Below are 23,093 nucleotides of genomic sequence, written 5' to 3'. Positions count from 1 at the left end.
ATGTTTGTGTGCTTGAATCTTTTCACATGTGGCTTCTAGATTTTGAGTCATATTAGGAGGCCTTTATGCTGAGGTTACAAATAAATTCTATGTTGTCTTTTGTTTTCACAATTCAATTTCTTTACACTTATTTAGAGCCAGGACAGAGGCTCACACTGTAATCCCAGTGATTTGGGAGGCTGAGGTGAGAAGATCACTTAGGACTAGGAGTTCGAGATCAGCCTGGGCAATATAGCCAGACTCTGTCTCTACAAAAAATGAAAACATTAGCTGGGCCTGGTTATGCTGGTAATCTCAGCTGCTCGGGAGGCTGAGGCAGGAGGATCACTTGAACCTCTAGGAGTTTGAGATTACAGTGAGTTATGATGATGTCACTGCCCTCCAGCTTCAGTGATAGAGTGAGACCTTATCTCTATTTTTAAACATTTAATCTTTTTGTAACTTATCCTATGTGGTTGATGGTGAACACGTTTCTCTCTAAATTGTTAAGTTTTCTAAATCTAGAATATTAAGGTAATTCGAAAGTATATACTTTAAAAATATAAAAAGTTATAAAGGATAAGACCTCATTTAAAGGCTATAGGTTGGCCAGGTACAATGGTGTACACCAGTAATCCCAGCGCTTTGGGAGGCCCAGGTGAGAGAATTGCTTTGAGCCAGGAGTTTGAGACCAGCCTGGACAACATGGTGAGACCCTGTCTCTACTAAAAATATAAAAATCAACCAGGTGTGATGGCTAGCGCCTGTAATCCCAGCTACTCTGGAGGCTGGGAAGCAGAGGTTGCAGTGAACTGAGATTGTGCCACTGCACTCCAACCTGGGCGACAGAACAAGACTCTGTCTCAAAAAAAGTAAATAATAAATAAATAAATAAATAAATAAAGACAGTAAGTTATCTGTGGGACTTAAAAAAAATAAAAAGAAAATTTTGTTCTCCCCCAGAATAACAGGAATTTGAGATTTTTTTGGCATGTGGAAAGAGATGACTGTTGAGACAATACATTTTGCCTTACCACCCAGAAAGCAAACATACTTGTTCACCATGTTTTTTGTTCCTGTTTCTCTCTTCATAAACTCTAACCTTGCACTGTTCACTAGATACCTTTGGCTGCCGAGCACTTGAAATGTAACTAGTCCAAATTGAGATGTGCTAATGCATAATATACACCAGATTTCAAGGATTCATGTTTTTTAAAACCATGAAATATTTCATTCATATTTTATATTACCTGTTAAAATGACAATATTTTCGATATATCAGATTAAATTTTTTAATTAATGTAGCTGTAGAAACGTTTATATGTGGCATTCATTTTTTTCTTTTCTTTTCTTTTTTTTTTTTTTTGTTGAGATGGAGTCTCACTCTGTTGCCCAAGCTGGAGTGCAGTGGCGTGATCTTAACTCACTGCAACATGCACCTCTAGGGTTCAAGCAGTTCTCCTGCCTCAGCCTTGGGAGTAGCTGGGATTACAGACACCCACCACTATGCCTAGCTAATTTTTGTATTTTCATTAGAGACAAGGTTTCACCATATTGGCCATGCTGGTCTCAAACTCCTGTCCTCAGGTGATCCATCTGCCTTGACCTCCCAAAGTGCTGGGAATACAGGCATGAGCCATCGCTCCCAGCCTCTTTCTATTTCTTTTGGACAGTGTTACTCTAACCTTATCACATCAAATACCTGGACATTCTTTTATTTTTGTCTTTGTGACAAATTTTTATAGTTCCTAACACCAGAATACTTGGTTTCTTTCATCAGATGACGTTTTTTCCTTCCATGAATCAGTAGAGATAGGAGAATATTATCTTGTCATGTACTGGAGTTTTTCCTTTTAACAGAGATGGAACAACTTTTACTTTTAGTTTTCTATTACCATCTTCCTTCTAGTGTTTAAGATAATCTGCTCCCCCACCCCACCTGTTTATTCTAAACTCAACCATGTTATTTTTTAGTAAAGTTTGAATTATTAATAAATGAGTCATTTTAGCCTTTTTTTTTCCTGTTTCAGAATTTGAGCTTCTCTTTGATAAAAAGAATGGTGTCTTATGCTCTCTAGTCGTTGATGCATTCATTCAACTGCATTAGAAGTTTGAGAGTAGAAGATGAAAAAAAGTTCTTGCCCTCAGTGAAATTACAAATTTGCTAGTCATCTGGTGATGATAAATTCACTGATAAATTGGTACATGTTTTTTTTATTTTTATTTTTATTTTTGAGACAGAGTCTTGCTCTGTCACCTAGGCTGGAATGCAGTGGTGCGATCTTGGCTCACTGCAAGCTCCGCCTCCCATGTTCACGCCATCCTCCTGCCTCAGCCTCCCGAGTAGCTGGGACTACAGGCGCCCCGCCACCACGCCTGGCTAATTTTTTGTATTTTTAACAGAGATGGGTTTCACCGTGTTAGCCAGGATGGTCTCAATCTCCTGACCTTGTGATCCACCAGTCTCGGCCTCCCAAAGTGCTGGGATTACAGGCGTGAGCCAACACGCCCGGCTGGTACATGTTTTAACTAAATAACAGTATTAATTACCTCATGATATAATTAATGAGGTATCATTAAATTTATTAAATTTAATTATAAATTTATTAAAATAATTTATTAAATTATTAAATTTATTAAATTTATTAAAATAACGCTGTGATTGAAGATGAAAGTTGATATTTATAGTGGATAAATTATAGTAATTTAGACACCCAGATAACTTTAAAGTACATTGTGGAGAATTAGTTCTGCCTGAATTTGAGTCCTGATTTCATCACTTGCTAGCTGCTGTGAGACTGAGCAGATTACATAACTTGTATGCTTAAATTTCTTCATTTGTATACTAGGGATACTAATAGCTACTTTATAAAATTTGTGAGGATGAAATTAGTTAATGCATTGCTTAAAGCAATGTTTGGCATATAGTATCTATATAGCTCTCTACATAGATAGAGATATGCAGATATTTGCTACAGTTTTATCAAATACTTTCCATGGTTACTGCAGTCGTAATTATTTTATTTTGGTTTGGTTTTTGTTTTATTTTTTAGAGACAGAGTCTCATTCTGTCCCCTGGACTGGAGTGCAGTGACACAATCATAGCTCACTGTAACCTTGAACACCTGGGCTCAAGTGTTCCTCCCACCTCAGTCTCCTGACTAGCTGAGACTACACGCATATTCCAACACATCCAAATAACTTTCATTTGTAGAGATAGGGGTCTTGCTATGTTGCCCAGGCTGGTCTCGGACTCTTGACCTCAAGTGATGCTCCTGCTTTGGCCTGTCAAAGCCTCAAAGTGCTGGAATCATAGGCCTGAGCTGCCATACTCAGCCCATAATCTTTTTTTTTTTTTAATTTTTAAAATTTATCTCTTTATTTATTTATTTATTTGTAGAGAGGGGTCTGACTCTGTTGCCCAGGCTGGTCTAGTACCCATGGGCTCAAGCAATCCTCCTACCTCAGCCTCCCAAAGTTTAAGAGTCACCTCGCCCAGCCCATGATTTTATTTAATGGTGGTATAATATTCAGTTCTGGCTGGGCTCGGTGGCTCACTCCTGTAATCTCAGCACTTTGGGAGGCTGAGGCAGGTGAATCACCTGAGGTCAGGGGTTTGAGACTAGCCTGGCCAACATGGTGAAATCCCATCTCTACTAAAAAAAATATATAAATATAAATATATATAAATATATAAATATATATATAAATATATTTATATATATATATTGGCCGGCATGGTGGTGGGTACCTGTAAACCTAGCTACTCAGGAGGCTGAGGCAGGAGAATCCTTTGAATCTGGGAGGTGGAAGTTGCAGTGAACCAAGATCGCGCCACCGCACTCCAGCCTGGGCAATAGAGCGAGACTCTGTCTCAAAAAAAAAAAAAAAAAAAAAAAATTCAGTTCCGTGGAAGTACCATAATTTATTTTACTTTAAGCTTTATATTCATTTGGGAGGACAAATATCTATATTGTTCAACTCAAATAATTCTTTTTTAGTTTTCTTAGTTGTCTTGAAATTTTAAGATCAGGAAAACATTTAGATGGGTAGCAGCACCGACTTGCTTTTTTCTGTTTTCTGGGGTTTAAATTTAAATTGTAAATGACTGTCTAACACAGAAGAAGCCAAGAACTTTTAAATTAATTCTTCTGTTTTGGGATATGCAAATGGTGTCCAAACGTTTAACTCAATAGTTTAATTACCCACTTTTGAAGAATTTTAAAGTAGCTACAGCCTTGTGATCGTCACTGGATTACTTTATGTTGAGAAAATTTTGGCAGATGATTTGCAGGCCTCATTCAAATACTAGTTATTGTCTTTCTCAGCTTGAATTAAGGGGACATTAGCATTGAAGTTTTCATTTTGAATTAGGATGTAGGAAATTATTTCCTGCTAAATGTTTGTCATCAAATGAAGTTTTATTTTAAAAAATTAATGGAGCATGTCAATGCAGCAGCCCCAGAAAAATAGCTGAAGAACAGGGTTACTTTTGGACAAACTGTTAAGTTCTTTTATTGCCATTTTAGTATACATGCATGATAACCTCTTGGAAAACTAAAATATGGTAACTTAGCTGGTAGCATTCAGCTCACTTTTACTACTTAGAGTTGAATTTACTTTAGCATGTACTACTTTGGTTGCTGATACTAGAAACAGAGCAAGCAAATAAATTGGTGATGTGAGAAAAACCTGTACTCACTATTAAAATATATTTCAAATGATTAATTGTATACTTTTATCAGTAAATGAGAGTTAACATTCATTTGAAATACTTAGAACAAGTGTATTCTCCAGTAAATAAACTATTGTAAACTAATTTGAAAAAATCTAGATCCTTCTTTCAGAATAATGCTGCATTGTTCATTACCAAATGTGGCAACAAGGAGAATACTTAAATAACAAATTGACATTATGCTTGTGGAAGATGAATTATATCTAAGTAGCCTTTCTCTTTGTAAAATGCTGTTGTTTTGTTTTGTTTTGTTTTGTTGTGTTTTTTGAGACAGAATTTCGCTCTTGTTGCCCAGGCTGGAGTGCAATGGTGACCTTGGCTCACTGCCACCTCTGCCTCCTGGATTCAAGGGTTCTTCTGCCTCAGCCTCCTGAGTTGCTGGCATTACAGGTGCATGCCACCACACCCAGCTAAATTCTGTATTTTTAGTAGAGACGGGGTTTCACCATGTTGGCCAGGCTGGTCTTGAACTCCTGACCTCAGGTGATCCACCTGCCTCGGCCTCCCAAAGTGCTGGGATTACAGGCGTGAGCCACTGTACATGGCTGCTATTTTGTTTTAATACGTCTGATTTTGTGAAAAATAGGCAGTATACTTTGGTGTTCCACAATAGATGATTACACTTGTTTTATTTTTCCTACCATATATCCATACTCTTGTGCCATTGGAAATGCCTTCTTTAAGACTGTCCAATAGCCCTCACTCCCTCTTGTTAAAACACATGTTCAGCCAGGTGAGGTGGTTCACACCTGTAATCCCAGCACTTTGGGAGGCTGAGGCGGGCGGATCACTTGCGGTCAGGAGTTCAAGACCAGCCTGGCCAACATGGCAAAATGCTATTAGTCTCCACTAAACTTTTTAGTCTCTACTAAGAATACAAAAATTAGCCAGGTGTGGTGGCGGGCGCCTGTAATCCCAGCTACTCGGGAGGCTGAGGCAGGAGAATTGCTTGAACCCAGGAGGCAGAGGTTGCAGTGAGCCGAGACTGTGCCACTGCACTCCAGTCTGAGCAACAGAATGAGACTCTGTCTAAACAAACAAAGAAACAAACCCCACATGTTCAGTAAATTAAGTTTTCATTCATTAAGCAAGGTACTTTTAAATGTTATGGGGAACTCCAAAAATAAGTAGGCCTTTGCGCTTAAGCTTATTTTAGTCCGTTGGGTGTAGACACATAGGTTCACAGATTCTGTGTTCATCAGGACATTTTTTGTTATGGCAGAAGCTTATTTTAAACTGGCTTAAGCAAAAAAGGAGACTTACTGGCTTACATAAATGAAGGGTTGGCTTTGGGCTTGGTTGGATCCAGATGCTTAATGTCATATTAGCCAGAATCTGTCTTTCTTCATTTTATCTTAGCTCTGCTTTCCTCTGGATTGGATTCATTCTTAGGCAGTATCTCCTCAAGTGGTGACAAAGACGGCCACAGCAGGGCCAGGCTTATATCTAAGTTTAGTAAGCTCAAAGAAGAGCTTTCTTTCCAAATAGTTTCAGCAGAAGTCCAGGAGTTCACTCTGATGGGCCAGATTTGGATCCTCTGGAGTGGATGGGGGTAGGGGACAAGGGTAGAGATGGCCAGTTATATTTTAACTATGTGGGATAAAGGGAGATCAGTCTCCAAAACGGAAGCTGTAGGTTCAACAACCAGAGGCAAAGATGTTGATAGGCAAAAACAGCAAAAGGTCTACAGAAGTGAAGAAGAGAAAGCTGTGATAAAAATGTTTTGGTTAATCTAAAAAGATTAATTCTGATAAGAGCTGCTTAGGGAAAGCTAAAGAGAGGAGACAGTATTTGAATTGGGCCCTGAAGTACAAGTAGAGTTTTTCCAAGGCAGGATGTGTAAAGAAAAGATTTTCTAGGTCGCTCATTGGAGAAGTATGGCAGTGAAAAAAGAAAATTAAAATGGAAGCTACTGGAATCTAAAGGGGAATGTTAAGATTTCCCCCCCTTCAATATGGAGAAGACTTAAGCATTTTTGTGGCACAGGACCCTAAGCAAGTAAATAAGTTAACAATGCAAAGGAGGTAATCATTGATGAAGAAGTGGAGGGGAATTCAGTGGGGTTAAGGATACACATGGAGGAGGTCTCCTTAGAAAGGAAAAGAAAACCGTTTGTTCCCTGAGGATAAGTTGAGGAAGGTGGTGGTGGAAGTTAAAACAGAAGTTTGTTGCTAAATAGTACAGTGGCTTGCACTTTGTTTTCTAAAAGTAATAAGAAAAAGTTCATCAGTTATCTGTTGCTATATAGCAGATCATTCCAAAATGATTCTGTGGGTTATCAATTTGACTTTAGCTCAGCTTGGTGGTTTCTTCTGCTGGTCTCACCTTTGGTCACTCATGGAATTGTGGTCATATGGAGCGTGGATGGATGGTCTAAGATCCATGTTTGGTCTAAGATCACATGTTTGGTGGTTTGTGCTGGCTGTTAGCTGGCCCCTGTCATCCTCAGTGAGCATTCACATAACAGTGGCTGCATTTCAAGAGACAAAAGAACTGAAGTAGTAAAGCCTTTTAGGACCTAGATTTGGAACTCCTATTTCCACAGTGTCACTTCCATTTCATTGGTAAAAGCCAAGTCACAAGTCCTGCTCAGCTCAAGAGAGTAGAGAAATAGAGCACTTCTCTTTATGGGAGGAGCAACAAAATCACATCCCAAGGGGTGGGAGTATGTGTTAAAATGGGAGGAATTTGTGCTCCTCTTGTTCCCTACTACCTAGCCTTTTATTTTGAAAATTTTCAGTCTTGGCAACCAAGTTAAAAGAATTTCAAAGTGAACACTCATATTTGTATCACCTAGATTCTACTATAAACATTTTTCTTTTTTTTTTTTTTTGAGACAGAGTCTCGCTCTGTCGCCCAGGCTGGAGTGCAGTGGCGCAATCTCTGCTCTCTGCAAGCTCTGCCGCCCGGGTTCACGCCAACCTGTCTAATCACATATTTATCCATCTATTCTGCTATCCATTAATTCATCTTTAAAAAAAATGCATTTCAAAGTAAATTGTAAGAGCGAGGCACAGTGGATCATGCCTGTAATCCCAGCTGAGGCAGGAGGCTCGCTTGAAGCCAGGAGTTCAAGACCAGCCTGGGTAACATAGTGAGACACACCCCCCCCCATCTCTAAACGACAAGAACAACAAATTGTAGACGTTAGTACTTTCCTCTAAGTACTTTGTGCATATTTAACAAGAGTTCAATATTTACAGCTTTTTCTTTTGATATAAAGTTTACATACAGTAAAGTGTGCATATTTTAAATATACATTGTGCCCATGCTTTGTAGTCTACCACAGAAGGGAAAATAATTGTATGAAGGATTGCAAAATAATACCCCAAGAACATTCCAAGGACTTTCTTTGAATTCCTCTTTCTTCATGACCTCCTCACTACTTTTTTTTTGTTTGTGTAGTATTACCTCAACACTTCGATTTTCGTTTGTATTATATTAATTTGAGCTTATTTTGTTTTGTTTTTCACGCATATATTGAGCATATACGGTAGACAAGCATTGTGTTTGCTAGAAAGAAAGACCATAGAATGTAAACAGGAGCTCTCTTGCTTTCTAGGTATTTAAACTAGATGTATCACAAACCAGATTAGATTAATAATAATGTACCATTTATTTAATGCTTATGCCCAAAGCCAATGATGAGCACTTTTATGTGTATTATTTCATTTAGTTTGTATACTAATTTAGATTGATACTTTTTTATTTAAAAAATTAGGAAAGTAAGACTTACAGAAAAGTTTTCATTTGCTCAAGGTCATATACCTTCTTTTTATTTTTTTTGAGACTGAGTCTCGCTCTGTCGCCCAGGCTGGAATGCAGTGGCGGGATCTCAGCTCACTGCAAGCTCCGCCTCCCAGGTTCATGCCATTCTCCTGCCTCAGCCTCCTGAATAGCTTGGACTATAGGCACCTGCCATCACGCCCGGCTAATTTTTTGTATTTTTATTAGAGACGGGGTTTCACTGTGTTAGCCAGGGTGGTCTCGATCGGCTGACCTCATGATCCGCCCACCTTGGCCTCCCAAAGTGCTGGCATTACAGGTGTGAGCCACTGCGCCCGGGCGGTCATATACCTTCTTAAACTAAGGTGATGTGACTCCAGAATCCATATTTAATCCTTTTATCATATTGTTTAGAAGGAGGAAATGTGCTCTGTGTTACAGAGTAGCTAAGCAACCTTTCAGTTGGTCATACTGCTTCACAGGGTAATCTTGGTCTGAATTAAGTGTTTGTCTTAAATAGAGGAGTATAAATTTTTATAAGCTAATCTATGACAAAGTAATCTTCTCATCTTTTCATTAATAAAAATATTTAAGGATTTTGAAAAGGAGAAATTTTGGTATTGTAACTATTGATTTAACTGCAGATAATCAGAATAGAAATGTAATTAAAACTATATGACCAATTCAGCTGTAATTTAATCTTTGAGTGAAATATTACCTCAGAACTTCTAATAAGCCTTAACACTTTTGTCTTATTATTCAAATCCATGTTACATTATACATTTTTAATATTTCTGGAAGATTATTAAACCTTAATCAGTTTTACACATAGTATTTTGATAAAATAGTTTCCTATTTTATTAGCTAGGTATTGGATGTTTTTATTGCTAATTGGCTTTTGAGCAATTTAACAAATAGCAAAAGATCAAAAACCATTTTGACTTGCTATTTCTGCATATCGGTAAACCCTGTCTGAACTTTTGAAAATATGTGACTAGCACTTAAGTCATTTCATGCTAAGAATTCTACCAGAAGTACCACTGGTTAATGACAGCCATTGTGACTGCTAAAATGAAAGTTCATTTACTGTGCCAGCTTTCCAGTTGGGTCAGGAAATGGGGTTAAAGTAATGTGTATCTGAACATCTTCTGTAACCCCACAGTGTGTAAGGTGTTAAGTGTTCCTTCATCCAGATTTCATCCAACTGTTTTTGTTTATTTTATAGTGTATTTTTCTAAGGGGCTTTAAGTCGTATGTCATATGGGGTAGGTTGCAAACAAAATATGTTTAGAAATCTAATTGTTATGTTTATTTTTATGTATAGCTCTTGTTATTTTGGAAGCTACAAGAAAAAAATAGAGGAAGGAAGGTTTGGTCTTTTTGGTGGACATGGCTCAGATATCCAGCAACAGCGGATTTAAAGAATGTCCATCTTCACATCCGGAACCAACAAGAGCAAACGATGTGGACAAAGAAGAAGCATTACAGATGGAAGCAGAGGCTTTAGCAAAACTACAAAAGGATAGGCAAGTGACTGACAATCAGAAAAGCTTTGAGTTGTCAAGCAGCACCAGAAAAAAAGCACAGGTTTATAATAAACAGGATTATGATCTCATGGTGTTTCCCGAATCAGATTCCCAAAAAAGAGCATTAGATATTGATGTAGAAAAGCTCACCCAAGCTGAACTTGAGAAACTGTTGCTGGATGACAGTTTTGAGACTAGAAAAACACCTGTATTACCAGCTACTCCTGTTCTGAGCCCTTCCTTTTCAGCACAGCTCTATTTTAGACCTACTATTCAGAGAGGACAGTGGCCACCTGGATTATCTGGGCCTTCCACTTATACTTTACCTTCTATTTATCCTTCTACTTACAGTAAACAGGCTGCATTCCAAAATGGCTTCAATCCAAGAATGCCCACTTTTCCATCTACAGAACCTATATATTTAAGTCTTCCGGGACAATCTCCATATTTTTCATATCCTTTGACACCTGCCACACCCTTTCATCCACAAGGAAGCTTACCTATCTATCGTCCAGTAGTCAGTCCTGACATGGCAAAACTATTTGACAAAATAGCTAGTACATCAGAATTTTTAAAAAATGGGAAAGCAAGGACTGATTTGGAGATAACAGATTCAAAAGTCAGCAATATACAGGTATCTCCAAAGTCTGAGGATATCAGTAAATTTGACTGGTTAGATTTGGATCCTCTAAGTAAGCCTAAGGTGGATAATGTGGAGGTATTAGACCATGAAGAAGAGAAAAATGTTTCAAGTTTGCTAGCAAAGGATCCTTGGGATGCTGTTCTTCTTGAAGAGAGATCGCCAGCAAATTGTCATCTTGAAAGAAAGGTGAATGGAAAATCCCTTTCTGTGGCAACTGTAACAAGAAGCCAGTCTTTAAATATTCGAACAACTCAGCTTGCAAAAGCCCAGGGCCATATATTTCAGGTATAGTCTTTTCTTACTAACTTCTGAAATTTAGTATAACACAGAGTTCGTATTTGTGTACAGAATTTGTTAAGAAAAAAAATATTTTTCATTTTGAATTTTTTCTTTGCTCTCAAGTGTGCTTTGATTCTTTGCTTGTGTGGCAAAGGATTAAATGTGATTAGGCCAATTGAAAAATCGCTTGCTATTAATATTTTTCCAGGATTGTAAATAAAAAGCCTCTAATGAAGGATCTGGCTGTCACTGAGAGGCATTTAAGATATTTTAAATTTGTCTGTCCTTATCTCCTCATTACATATGATCCCTTCTTTCTCTTCCTTACTCCTTTTATTTTTTTAACACAGATAAGGAATTTTTATTTTTAGTCCCATTATGGAAATTCTCATGCATTTTGTTTTGTTGTTTTTAACCATGAATCAATGAATGAAAAAATAACCCCAGAGAGAGAAGAGCAACTTAAAGGACTCTCCCTTTAAACACTTTTATCGATAAAAGTGAAGAATGAAATATTACCATTGTGGATTTGTGTTTTGCTCTTCTATCTGTGTACCCTGGGAATGTTTAAGCCTCATTCTCACTTTAGTGTGAATTATATCATTCAGCTAATTAGATCAGCACCTGTGTACTATTTTGTCATTGGGAGTTAACTAGCATTTAGATGGGGAAGGAGGGATGGATTTTGCATGATTTGGATCGGTTTATGTTGAATTGTTGACTTTATTTATTATTATTTTGAGACGGAGTTTTGCTTTTGTTGCCCAGTCTGGCGTGCAGTGGTGCAATCTCGGCTCACTGCAACCTCCACCTCCCAGGTTCAAGCGATTCTCCTGCCTCAGCTTCCTAAGTAGCTGGGATTACAGCATGTGTCTCTACACTGGCTGATTTTGTATTTTTAGTAGAGACAGGGTTTCTCCATGTTGATCAGGCTGGTCTCAAACTCCTGACTTCAGGTGATCAGCCCACCTCGGCCTCCCAATGTGCTGGGATTATAGACGTGAACCACCACGCCTGGCTGAATTGTTGACTTTAAACAAAACCATTTGGATGTCTGGAAAGAAGAGAAATAGAAATAGGTGTTAAGAAGGTTTAGACAGCATGATGACTCACGCTTGTAATCCCAGCACTTTGGAAGACTAAGGTGGGAGGATCACTTGAGCCCAGGACTTTGAGACCAGCTTGGGCAACATAATGAGAACCTGTCTATACCACAATTATAAAAAAAATTAGCCAGGCATGATGGCATACTCCTGTGGTCCCAGCTACTTGGGAGGCTGAGGTAGGAGGATCGTGTGAGACCAGGAGGTTGAGGCTGTTGTGAGCCATGATTGCACCACTGTACTCCAGCCTGAGCGACAGAGCAAGACCCTATCTCAAAAAATAGGGGTGGTGGGGGGAAGGCACTGGTCCCCCTGATCTTCCCATCCTGCAGGGTCCAGGTCACTGCTGGATTCGTATTCGGGTCAATTTCTAACAGGCAGATGACTTCCTAGCTGTGGGTCTCTATTTTATAGGTTTCTCATGAGAGAAACGAATTCTGTGTTTAGTGCCTGGAGTCAGGATTTGAGATGTAGTCTGGATTTAAGATGTCAGCTGTTTAGAGTTGTTTGGGAAGAGCAACTGCCTCGAACCTGGAGAAAGACATTGGGGCTCTGAAAAGTTAGTCTTGCTATCAAAGGAAAGGAAGCCCCTTATCTTGTAGGGAGCTGAGCTTAGGCTCAACCCTTGCACTGGTAGAAGGCAGAGCCCCACAATGAATGCATTGTAGCTATAATAGATTGTCTTGAAGTTAACACAGATGTTTATAAATTACCTTGATTAATTTAATTATATCTTAAATTCTGAACTTCCCATTGTTGAAAAGTCATTTACCTGCTGAGAGAAATAGGTTGTCCCAGCTGAGCTGACATTACCATTCCAGATGCATTGTAGTCATCATCTTAAGCAAGTTGAGGTTTCTGGGTAGGTGGGTTATTTACTGTCCAAAGCTCCAAGACTGGAATTCGGAAAGCAAGAACTTACATAATTTTTATCTATGTTGTACGTATTCAAACTGAACTCTTTATTATTATTTTTTACCAATATGTTGCCAAAGCCAAAGGACTCTTCTACATTTTTTTTTTTAATCACTGAGACAGAAAGCTCACAAGAATCCTATGAGGCCAGAGTATGACCCATCCCTATTTTACAGTTGAGGAAACTGAGATGTAAATAAGTTAAAAGGAATTATTGTTAATATTTTGGTGTAATAATGATATTGCAATTAATTAAATGAATCTTATATTTAGAGATGTATACTGTAGAATTTAAAATGTAATAAAATCAAGTGAGGTGTTGAGGTTTAGAGGGCTTATAGATGAAACAAGATTGGCTATATGTTGATAATCGCTGAAGCCAATGATGGATACCTGGGTGTCTATTATTCTACTTTGTATATATTTGAAAATTTCCATGATAACAAGTTGGACTGACATTCAAACCCATCTGACTCTAAAAGCCCTCCCCAGCTTTTTTTTTTTTTTTTTTTTTTTTTTTACTTTTTTGAGACAGAGTTTCTCCTTGTTGCCCAGGCTGGAGTGCAATGGCGTGATCTCAGCTCACCGCAACCTCCGCTGCTGGGTTCAAGCGATACTCCTGCCGCAGCCTCCCAAGTAGCTGGGATTATAAGCATGCACCACCACGACTGGCTAATTTTTTATTTTTAGTAGAGATGGGGTTTCTCCATGTTGGTCAGACTGGTCTCAAACTCCTGACCTTAGGTGATCTGTCTGCCTCAGCCTTCCAACGTGCTGGGGTTACAGGCATGAGCCACTGCGCCCAGCCAGCCCTCCCTTTTTCAAACTGCGGTGATACAACATGCTATTTTGGAAGGAGTAGATATTCAAATATGGTTCAAATGGCTTCCCAAATTGAGTTATATGTCACTGTATCCTACAGAGTTTAGGCCTACTCAGTCCTGATTTGGAGGAAGGGGTGCCAAAGGACAGTATGAAATTTCAGGGGGAAGATAACCAGTTTTTGCAAAACTTTCCCTAAGTGGTTCTAATGCAGCAAATGTGTTACTCCCTTGGACCTGCATTTGGGACCTCTTGACTAGATGACTTTAAAGTTTCTTCATACTTTAGGAGCCTACAAGCTTGGGAAAATGACAAGACAAATAGCAGTGTAAAAATAGAGTCCCCTGGGAACAGTTTCTTTTCAGCTCAAAACCCAAAGCATAGGTTGCTAATGCTTTCATTGCAAAACTCAACTTCCTGCCCCTGCTTGACCTTTTTAGTTTAGATTGGTCACTTCTAGTTCAACACATGTGTTCTCCACCCTTTCCTTTGGTGGGGCAGGGGTGTGACACCCATGTAAGTCTCCCTACATTTATTTTTTCCTATGTATTAAAATATTTGTCACAGTACCATCTTGATATTTTCCTTATTTGGGGTGCTTTCAGAAAGTATCTTGGAGGAATAATGAGGATGGGTAGTTTCCTAAATATAGGAAGACGTTTGCCTAGCAAGATCTGGGTAATCAGGTCACATGGTTGTTACAGAGCTGCTAGTTGCTCAAACTCTAGGAATTAATTAACTAGGCTGCCAGCCAGGATTAGTTTTAGCAGAAACACATTCCTAGATCTTAGTTAAAAAGTATAGGGGAAGGATTAAAGTAGTAAGCAAATGAATTATGAGAATATGAGCCAGAAACTGGGTAAGCAATAATATGACTTGATCAGAGATTGGAGCTAGATTACTACAGCGTAACATGTCAACAGCTTTACTGATAGCGTGCTATCTGAACTGACGTGGCTTAGGGTACTTGCCAGTCTTAGGGGAGTCTAACTGCAGCATGGCTGAGGAAGTGTTCATCATCCCATTATACTCTAATCAAACCCCATCTAATAATTTTGTTTGAGTATATCCTAAGGGGGGCCACCAGTAAGGAAACTGAAGTGTGTGTCTTTTTTTTTTTTTTTTTTTTAAGACAGGGTCTCACACTGTTTCACCCAGGGTGGAATGCAGCAGTGTGATCACGGCACACTGTAACCTATACCTCCCAGGCTCAAGTGATTCTTCTAATGCAGCCTCCTGAGTACCTGGGACTACAGGTACATGCCACCACACCCAGCTAATTTTTTTAGTTTTTGTGAAGGTGAGGTCTCCCTATGGTGTAAGCCATTGTGCCCAGCCTAGAGTATGTCTTGAAAAGAGAAGACTATAGTTTTCAGGATCTAGAACTTATGCCATTTAAGGAACTGTTGGAGGTATTTTGTCTGAAGAAGAGAGTATTAATTGAAGTTAAATCACTGAATCTGAGTTTCTTTATCTATGAAATAAAGTTGACTAGACTAGATCCCTTTCAGAAATAATAGTTAAAATTTGGGAAGTTGCTATGTGGAAGAGGAAGTGGACTTTTTTTTTTTTTTTTAAAGGTTTTGTATTTTGGACATACATTTTCAAACCAGTTCAGTCAGTAGAATACCTGAAAGTCATGGTGCTCTTATAAAACAGGATGAAATATTGATATACTAATTTTTTTAGTATGTTAAATATATTAAGTATACTACTTTGTGTTACATTAGATGACAATCTGTGCTAGATTTTAATAGAAACAACTGGTAGAAGGGTAGGTGTGGTGGCTCATGTCTGTAAACCCAGTTCTTTGGGAGGCCAGGTGGGAGGACTGCTTGAGGCCAAGAATTTGAGACCAGCCTGAGGAATGTAGGGAGACCCGTGTTTATGGGAAAAAAAAAAAAAAGGCTGTGTGTGGTGACGCACGCTGGGACTACAGCTGTTCTGTAGTCCCGCAAGAGGCTGCGGTAGGAGGATCTCAAGCCCAGGAGTTTGAGGCTGCAGTGAGCTATAATAATAAGGCCTGTGTACTCCAGCCAAGGCTATAGAATGAGACCCTGTCTCTAAAAAACAAAGAGAAATAACTGGTAGTAAGGGCTGAAAGTTAAAATACATTGCATAGAAAAACTTAAACAAGTCCTATTTGTTTGTTTGTTTTGTTTGTTTGTTTGAAACAGGGTCTCGCTCTGTCACCCAGGCTCTGGAGTACAGTGGCACTATCTCGGCCCACTGCAACCTCCACCTCCCAGGTTCAAGTGATTCTCCTGGCTCACCTTCCCAAGTAACTGGGACTACAGGTGCATGCCACCACACCCAGCTAATTTTGGCATTTTTAGTAGAGTTGGGGGGGGGGGGGTCACACGATGTTGACTAGGCTGGTCTCGAACTCCTGACCTCAAGTGACCAACCCACCTCAGTCCCCCAAAGTGCTGGGGTTATAGGCATGGGCCACCGTGCCTGACCAAACAAGTCCTATTTGTTTATATATTTTTTTCTGTGAATTGAGAATTCAGTTTAGTAGCTTAATTTTAAAATCCATTGTCCTAAAAAGTAGAACAAGAATCAATGGGGAAGAAAATTCAGGGAGACAGGTTTCATGGTTAAATATCTACAAAGGAGCTTAGAAAGAGATATTTCATGATGGTTGCTCTCAGATTGTGTTAAGAGAAAAACTTTAGACATATTTAGCATCGTTTAATTTAGCAAAGAAGAGATCACAAATCGGGCAGCCCCTGAACTAGAATGGGTTCAGGGAGACTCCAGTGCAGCCATGTGGTGGACGATTTATGGTCAGAAAAGGAAAGTGATGTACACAAAATGGAAATGAGGCACAGAAACAGCTGAATTGGTTATGGCCTGACATTTGCCTTATTTGAACATGTTTTGAGCCGTTGGCCACCCTTGATTGGCTGAAACTTGGTGATTGGCACAAGAGTAGGTTACAGTTTGTTTACATGTCCAGCTAGGTTACAGTTCACTATGCATGGAGAAATTGTTAGGCTGAACTTAAAATGTGTTAGGAGGCAGGTTTAGGCTAAATTTAACAGTTGTAAACACAATTATTTGATGACTTAGAGGCTTGGCATGCACCTGTTATAAATGCTACAGATAGGGTTTTTTGTTTTTTTTTTAAGTCGGAGTCTCGCTCTGTCACCCAGGCTGGAGTGCAGTGATGCAATCTTGGCTCAGTGCAACCTCCATGTCTCGGGTTCAAGCAGTTCTCCTCTCTCAACCTCCCTGCCAAGTAGCTGGGATTACAGGTGCCTGCCACCGCGCCCGGCAAATTTTTGTATTTTTGGTAGAGATGGGGTTTCACCTTTGTTGGTCAGGCTGGTCTTGAACTCGTGACCTCAGGTGATCCACCCACCTCAGCCTCCCAAAGTGCTGGGATGACAGGTGTGAACCACTGCACCTGGCCCAGAATGGATTTTTGTATGAAAAAGTTCTAAGCCTTCTTGTTAGTGCTAAGATTTCATTTTGTTTGTGTACAGGAAGATAAAGTTTGGTTTGATGTAGACCAAAATAGGGAGATAAACTGAATGAACACTGGTAATAGGCTGACTTTGGAAATCCATGGCACAATTCATTGACACGGAGCTTTTAATTTTTACACACCATTCATCTCTATTTACAAACCTTTCCCTCATATTTTTTATTGGAAAATAATTTGCAATGCCTATTCTTTATAATTACTTCACATGCTTAAGTGTTCATTTCCTGTAAGAATTTTATGCTTTGTGGCGAAAACTCAACACAGAGGGTATTTTTCTTCTTACTCAGCAAGCTTACTTCCTGTTTCCATCTAGTGTCCTTTGTTTTATTAATAATACTCTAAATACTTTAGTTCCAATTTTTTTGTGACCAAAACCAGTAAAAGACATAATACTTAAAACTGTGTCTTCTGGCAATTTAAGTTTAAATCAGGCTTTTAGTTAATAGCTATGAATTTAAATACCTTGAGCAGATTTCAAAGAATTTTAGTAATGGATCGAATTATTTTCATAGAAGTGGCTTTGCAAAGTTCTGTGGTTGTAAACTCTTTCTAAAAGTTAATTGTAAGGCCGGGTGCGGTGGCTCAAGCCTGTAATCCCAGCACTTTGGGAGGCCGAGACGGGCGGATCACAAGGTCAGGAGATCAAGACCATCCTGGCTAACCTGGTGAAACCCCGTCTCTACTAAAAAATACAAAAAACTAGCCAGGCGAGGTGGCGAGCGCCTGTAGTCCCAGCTACTCAGGAGGCTGAGGCAGGAGAATGGCTTGAACTCGGGAGGCGGAGCTTGCAGTGAGCTGAGATCCGGCCACTGCACTCCAGGCTGGGCGACAGAGCGAGACTCTGTCTCAAAAAAAAAAAAAAAAGTTAATTGTATTAACATTATAAACATATCCCCGTTGGCAAAGCATCTATGATTAATTTTAAAGAAGAGGGAAGGTTAAATGACGTGATTTTCATGGTCTGGCTAAGTGTATTTGAACAGTACAGATAAGTTTCTTTGGGGGAAAAAAAGTCCAAATAAGGATGTAACCAACTTTCTTCTGAAAAGTAACATGTATTTAATGTTTAAAGTGTATTTATTGAAAACTTGGTGGTGTGTTCCATATAATTTCTGGGTAATAATGACATGAACCTTGAACTTGTATAGGTATAAATCTTCCCCATATTCTTGTAACTACTTTACAGAGTATTTATTGATAAATTTTTGTGAGTTGTTTTAAACCTCCACCACTTTCCTTAAACCTCCAAACTCACTTCTGCCAACTGTCTACCATTTTCTTCTTTTAAATCGAGGTCAAGGCCATCCATGTGTGAACTGCTCACCTCACATTTCCCTCATCTTTCTGGTTTGAAAAGAAGAGATGTTCCTTCCCTTTTCCAAAACTTAACTCTTTTTCTTGTTTCTGTTTGTTCCTATCTTCCCCAAAGTTATTACTGTTTGTTTGTTTTGTTTTGTTTTGTTAAGGCAGAGTCTTGCTCTGTCATCCAGGCTAGAGTGCAGTGATGCAACCTGGTCTCACTGCAACCTCTGTCTCCTGTCTCCTGGGCTCAAGCCATCCTCCTGCCTCAGCCTCCTGAGTAGCTGGGACTACAGGGGCATGCCATCCTACCTAGCTAAGTTTTGTATATTGTGTAGAGATGGGTTTCACTATGTTGCCTAGGCTGGTCTCCATCTCCTGGACTAGAGCTATCCACCTGCCTCCCAAAGTGCTTGGATTACAGATATGAGCTACCACACCTGTCCTTAAAGTTATTACTCTTTAAAAAGGAATTTGTACTCACTACCTTTCCAGTCTCTTGCTTTCCTCCTCTTATTCCCATTATGTTATAGAATTGCCAATCCCTTGACCATATTCACCATTTTGCCCTTTTGCTTATTAAAAAAAAATTTACTACATCCTTTTCTTGAAACTTCTGTTACCCTGGGTAAATCTACTTCCTATTTTTCTTCCTGTGATTTTTGACTCCTTTTTCTTTGTCTAGCCTTTAAACATAGGCATTCCTCCAAAGGTTTTGTTCTTGGTTGTCTTTAATAATGCTTTACTTGTTTTCCCTTGATCAGTGCTTTAGTCTTGAGGTTCCAATGTACTTAGATTGAAAGCTACTGATCTAGACCCTTATAGTAATGTGACTCCTTGGCTGTCTATGATGGAGATGCTGTGATGGTTAATTTTATGTTTCAGCTTGACTAGGCCGTGGGGGGTGTCCAGATATCTGATCAAACATTATTCTGGGTATGTCTGTGAGTGTGTTTTTGGGTCAGATTAATGTTTGAATTGGTCAGCTGGATAAAGCAAATTTCCTGCTTAATGTGAGTGAGCCTCATCCGATTAGTTGAGGAATGACCCTCCCAAAAGTAAAGGGGAAACTCCTCCTGCCTGACTGCCTTCAAGCTGGAACATCAATTTTTTTCCTGCCTTTGGACTAAAATGGAAGCATTGGCCCTTCCTGGGTTTTGCAACTACACCATTGCTCTCCTTTGTCTCCAGCTTGCCAACTGCAGATCTGGAGACTTGTCAGCTCATAATTGCATAAGCCTTTCCATATATATGAAAATAAAGAGATGTCCCAGTTCTGTGCCTCACAGATACAGGCCCTTATGTCTCCCTTAGCTTCCCAGAGAGACTGTTTCCTCTTAATGGAGCTTGACCCAAAGACTGCTGACTGAGAATTTGCTCTCTCAGTGATCCTGATGGATGCTGACAGCAGTTAACAGAGAGAGAGTTCCCTGTAAAAAATTACAGAAATTGGATGATCCCTAAATCTTTGTCTCTAGCTCTGGAATAGAATATTTCTGGAGTAGAACATTTCTAGACGATGACCTAAACATCTACATGGGTTTTCAAACACAACATATTTACTAGAGAACTTTGTATCTTCCCCTGCAAACTTCTTTCTTTGTTCCATGTATTGGCTAATGCATTGGCAGTGTTTTCTTATTGATTATCATATATCTCTTTCATTTGTTAAAAAGTGTGTGTGGTTATGCAATGTGAGGATTGCACACATTAATCATTTGTAGACTTCACCATTAAAGAACCTGGGCTAGAAAAGGGAGACAAGGTGTGAATGTGTGTAAATGCGGTACAAAATAGAAAGTCTTGAGTGCCACAGAAGAAAAGTCTGTGCAAGATCAATGGAGAAGAGATGATTTGATGCTTTGGTTTGTTTGTGTGGAGTTTGGAGGTGGGGTGGGAGTATGGATTAAGGGAATATGTGTGAAATATATGTATTTTTTATTCCAGAGAGAGCAGAGGGAAAAATCCAAAACTGTTAATGTTAATGTTTAAGGTGAAATATTGGCAGCCTAGCTATTTTTTACTCTTTACAGACAAAACATTTGAGTTAACTTTCTGGATTCTATTATTACCTTGATATGTGACTAGATAATTATTATATTTAGTTTTTGTTAATTCAAACTCATAACTTGAATAAAAGGAAGGACCTAATTCATGAGAGACACAGCAAAAAATACAGCTATTATTATTTTTTTAAAATCCTAAAATGCCACCTAAGGAGATTCAGAATCTGTTTTTAAAATAAGTAAAACATGAAGAACAGTTCTTCAGGGAAAGATGATTCTTAGGTGCAGCAAAGCTTTAGGTTTTCCCAGCACTGCTCCCACAAAGGTCACAATGTTGTTTTTCACATTGTGTTTCTAGGGATTTTTAAGGATATTCTTTTGAGAGACAGATTAGCATGGTGATTAAGCGTGTGATATTGAAGCCAGACTGCCTGGGTTGAAATTCACACTCTGCCTATATTATCTGTATGACCTTGTGAGTTAATTAACTTATCTGTGCCTCATTTTTTTCATAAAATGGGAGTAATAATAGTTCCCACCTAATAGAGCTTTTTTTGATAAATAAGTTTATAAATGAATGAATGCCCCTAGATATATTTATGTTATATATATTAAGTATATATTATATATAATATATATTTTATATATATTGTGTGTGTGTGTGTGTGTGTGTGTATATATATATATATATATTTTTTTTTTTTTTTTTTGAGATGGAGTCTCGCTTTTGTTGCCCAGGCTGGAGTGCAATGGCGCGATCTCAGCTCACCGTAACCTCCACCTCCTGGGTTCAAGCGATTCTCCTGCCTCTGCCTCCTGAGTAGCTGGGATTATAGGCATGCGCCACCAGGCCTGGCTTATTTTTCATTTTTAGTAGAGACAGGCTTTCTCCATGTGGGTCAGGCTGGTCTGGAACTCCTGACCTCAGGTGATCTGTCCGCCTCAGCCTCCCAAAATTCTGGGCTTACAGGCATGAGCCACCGCTCCTGGCCCAAATGTAGATATTTAAAAATATAAATTAAATATTTAAAAATATATATTTTTTAATTTTTTAGTTTTAGGTTTTTTTGTTTGGTTTTTTTTTTTTTTTTTTGAGACAGGGTCTCATTCTGCCACCCAGGCTGGAGTACAGAATGCAGTCATGGCTTACTGCAGCCTCAAACTCCAGGATTCAAATGATTTTCCCACTTCAGCCTCCCTAGTAGCTGGGACTACAGGCACATGCCACCACACCCAGCTATTTTTTGAAAAAACTTTTATAGAGACAGGGTCTCACTATGATGCCCAGGCTGGTCTAGGACCTGTGCTCAAGTGATCCTCCTGCCTTGGCTTCCCAAAGTGCTGGGATTATAGGCGTGAACCATTGTGCCCAGCCTAGAAAAGGCTGATTTTTTAGAATCAAATACTAATGAAAATGATTGCTACTCTTTTCAGAAGGTTATTGAAGGAACTACATATTGTCTTATAGTTTTTAAATGTTTTATGATTCCTATGATAGATTCATTGGTTATATGTAAGTGAATTTTAACTTGTTTTGGGGGGAACAAAAGTTCACATTGAACTAATGACTGAATGCTTCTAAACTGGATACAAAAATACAAAATTCAACAAAATGCTATTTGTGTTCTCAAGGAGCTTTCACATTAGGACAAATATAAAACAGGATTTATTAATATGATGTTTGGTTCAGACTAAGTACTTAGAAGTATGGGGGGAAGAATTCCTTCATACTGAGTAATCATGAAGGGCACTGCCGATGCAGTTGCATTCAGTTGGACCTTTAAAAATTAATAGATTTTTGACGAATGTGGTGAAGGAAGTTTAAGAGGAAGGTGAAGGGAAAGGTCCAGAGGCAAGATAGCTTGATTTGTGTTTTATAGGAACAGGATATGATTCAAGCTAACTGGAACATAGAAATCTTTAGGGAAGTTCTGGAAAATAAGATTGGATTAGATTGTGGCAGATTTGGAGTGTGAAACCAGAGGATTTGCTAGGAAATATCAAATCCCATTCTTTAGAGTAATATAGTCTGTCATAGTGGTTGCTTCTGTAATACAAATTGATTGATGTGTGATAGGTAGCTATGAGACTGATGTCAGTATAATGGGAAAATAGCATTAGTTCAGACGTAATCTTTCCCAGCATATTAACTTTTTGAAATAATCGGAAACAAACTTCTCACAACCTAAGAGAAAGCTTTAGCACTATATGAAGATATAAGGAAAACACTGAGAATTCTGCAGAAGTGTCCTCTTATTAGTGAAAATGAGTGGCTTCAAGGACAGTTTCACATTCCACAGTATTAATATGTCAGCTGTAACAATGTTTGCAGACCAAGAAGCTGCAAAAACATTTCTCTTTGAATTTTTTCTTTGAGACAGAGTCTCACTTTGTCGCCCAGGCTGGAGTGCAGTGGCACGATCTTGGCTCACTGCAACCTCTGCCTCCCAGGTTCAATCAGTTCTCCCATTTCAGCCTCCTGAGTAGCTTGAATTACAAGTGCCTGCCACCACGCCTGGCTAATTTTTGTATTTTTAGTAGAGACAAGGTTTCACCATGTTGGCCAG

General features: G+C 38.9%; 1 protein-coding gene across 1 annotated transcript in view; it reads left to right on the top strand.

Moving 5' to 3' along the window:
- PIK3C2A (phosphatidylinositol-4-phosphate 3-kinase catalytic subunit type 2 alpha) overlaps positions 1-23,093 on the top strand; it is a 123,867-nt gene that overhangs the window by 34,467 nt on the left and 66,307 nt on the right. Inside the window, exon 2 of the mRNA XM_030917962.1 lies at positions 9,765-10,894. Coding sequence (XP_030773822.1) covers positions 9,830-10,894 — 1,065 coding nt within the window. The 5' untranslated portion in view covers positions 9,765-9,829. The remainder of the gene's footprint in view (positions 1-9,764; positions 10,895-23,093) is intronic.

This window comes from Rhinopithecus roxellana, chromosome 15, assembly GCF_007565055.1.
Source record: "Rhinopithecus roxellana isolate Shanxi Qingling chromosome 15, ASM756505v1, whole genome shotgun sequence".
Lineage (NCBI taxonomy): Eukaryota > Metazoa > Chordata > Mammalia > Primates > Cercopithecidae > Rhinopithecus > Rhinopithecus roxellana.
The sequence above is the reverse complement of the archived record's forward strand: the minus strand, read 5'-3'. Positions and strand labels throughout refer to the sequence as shown.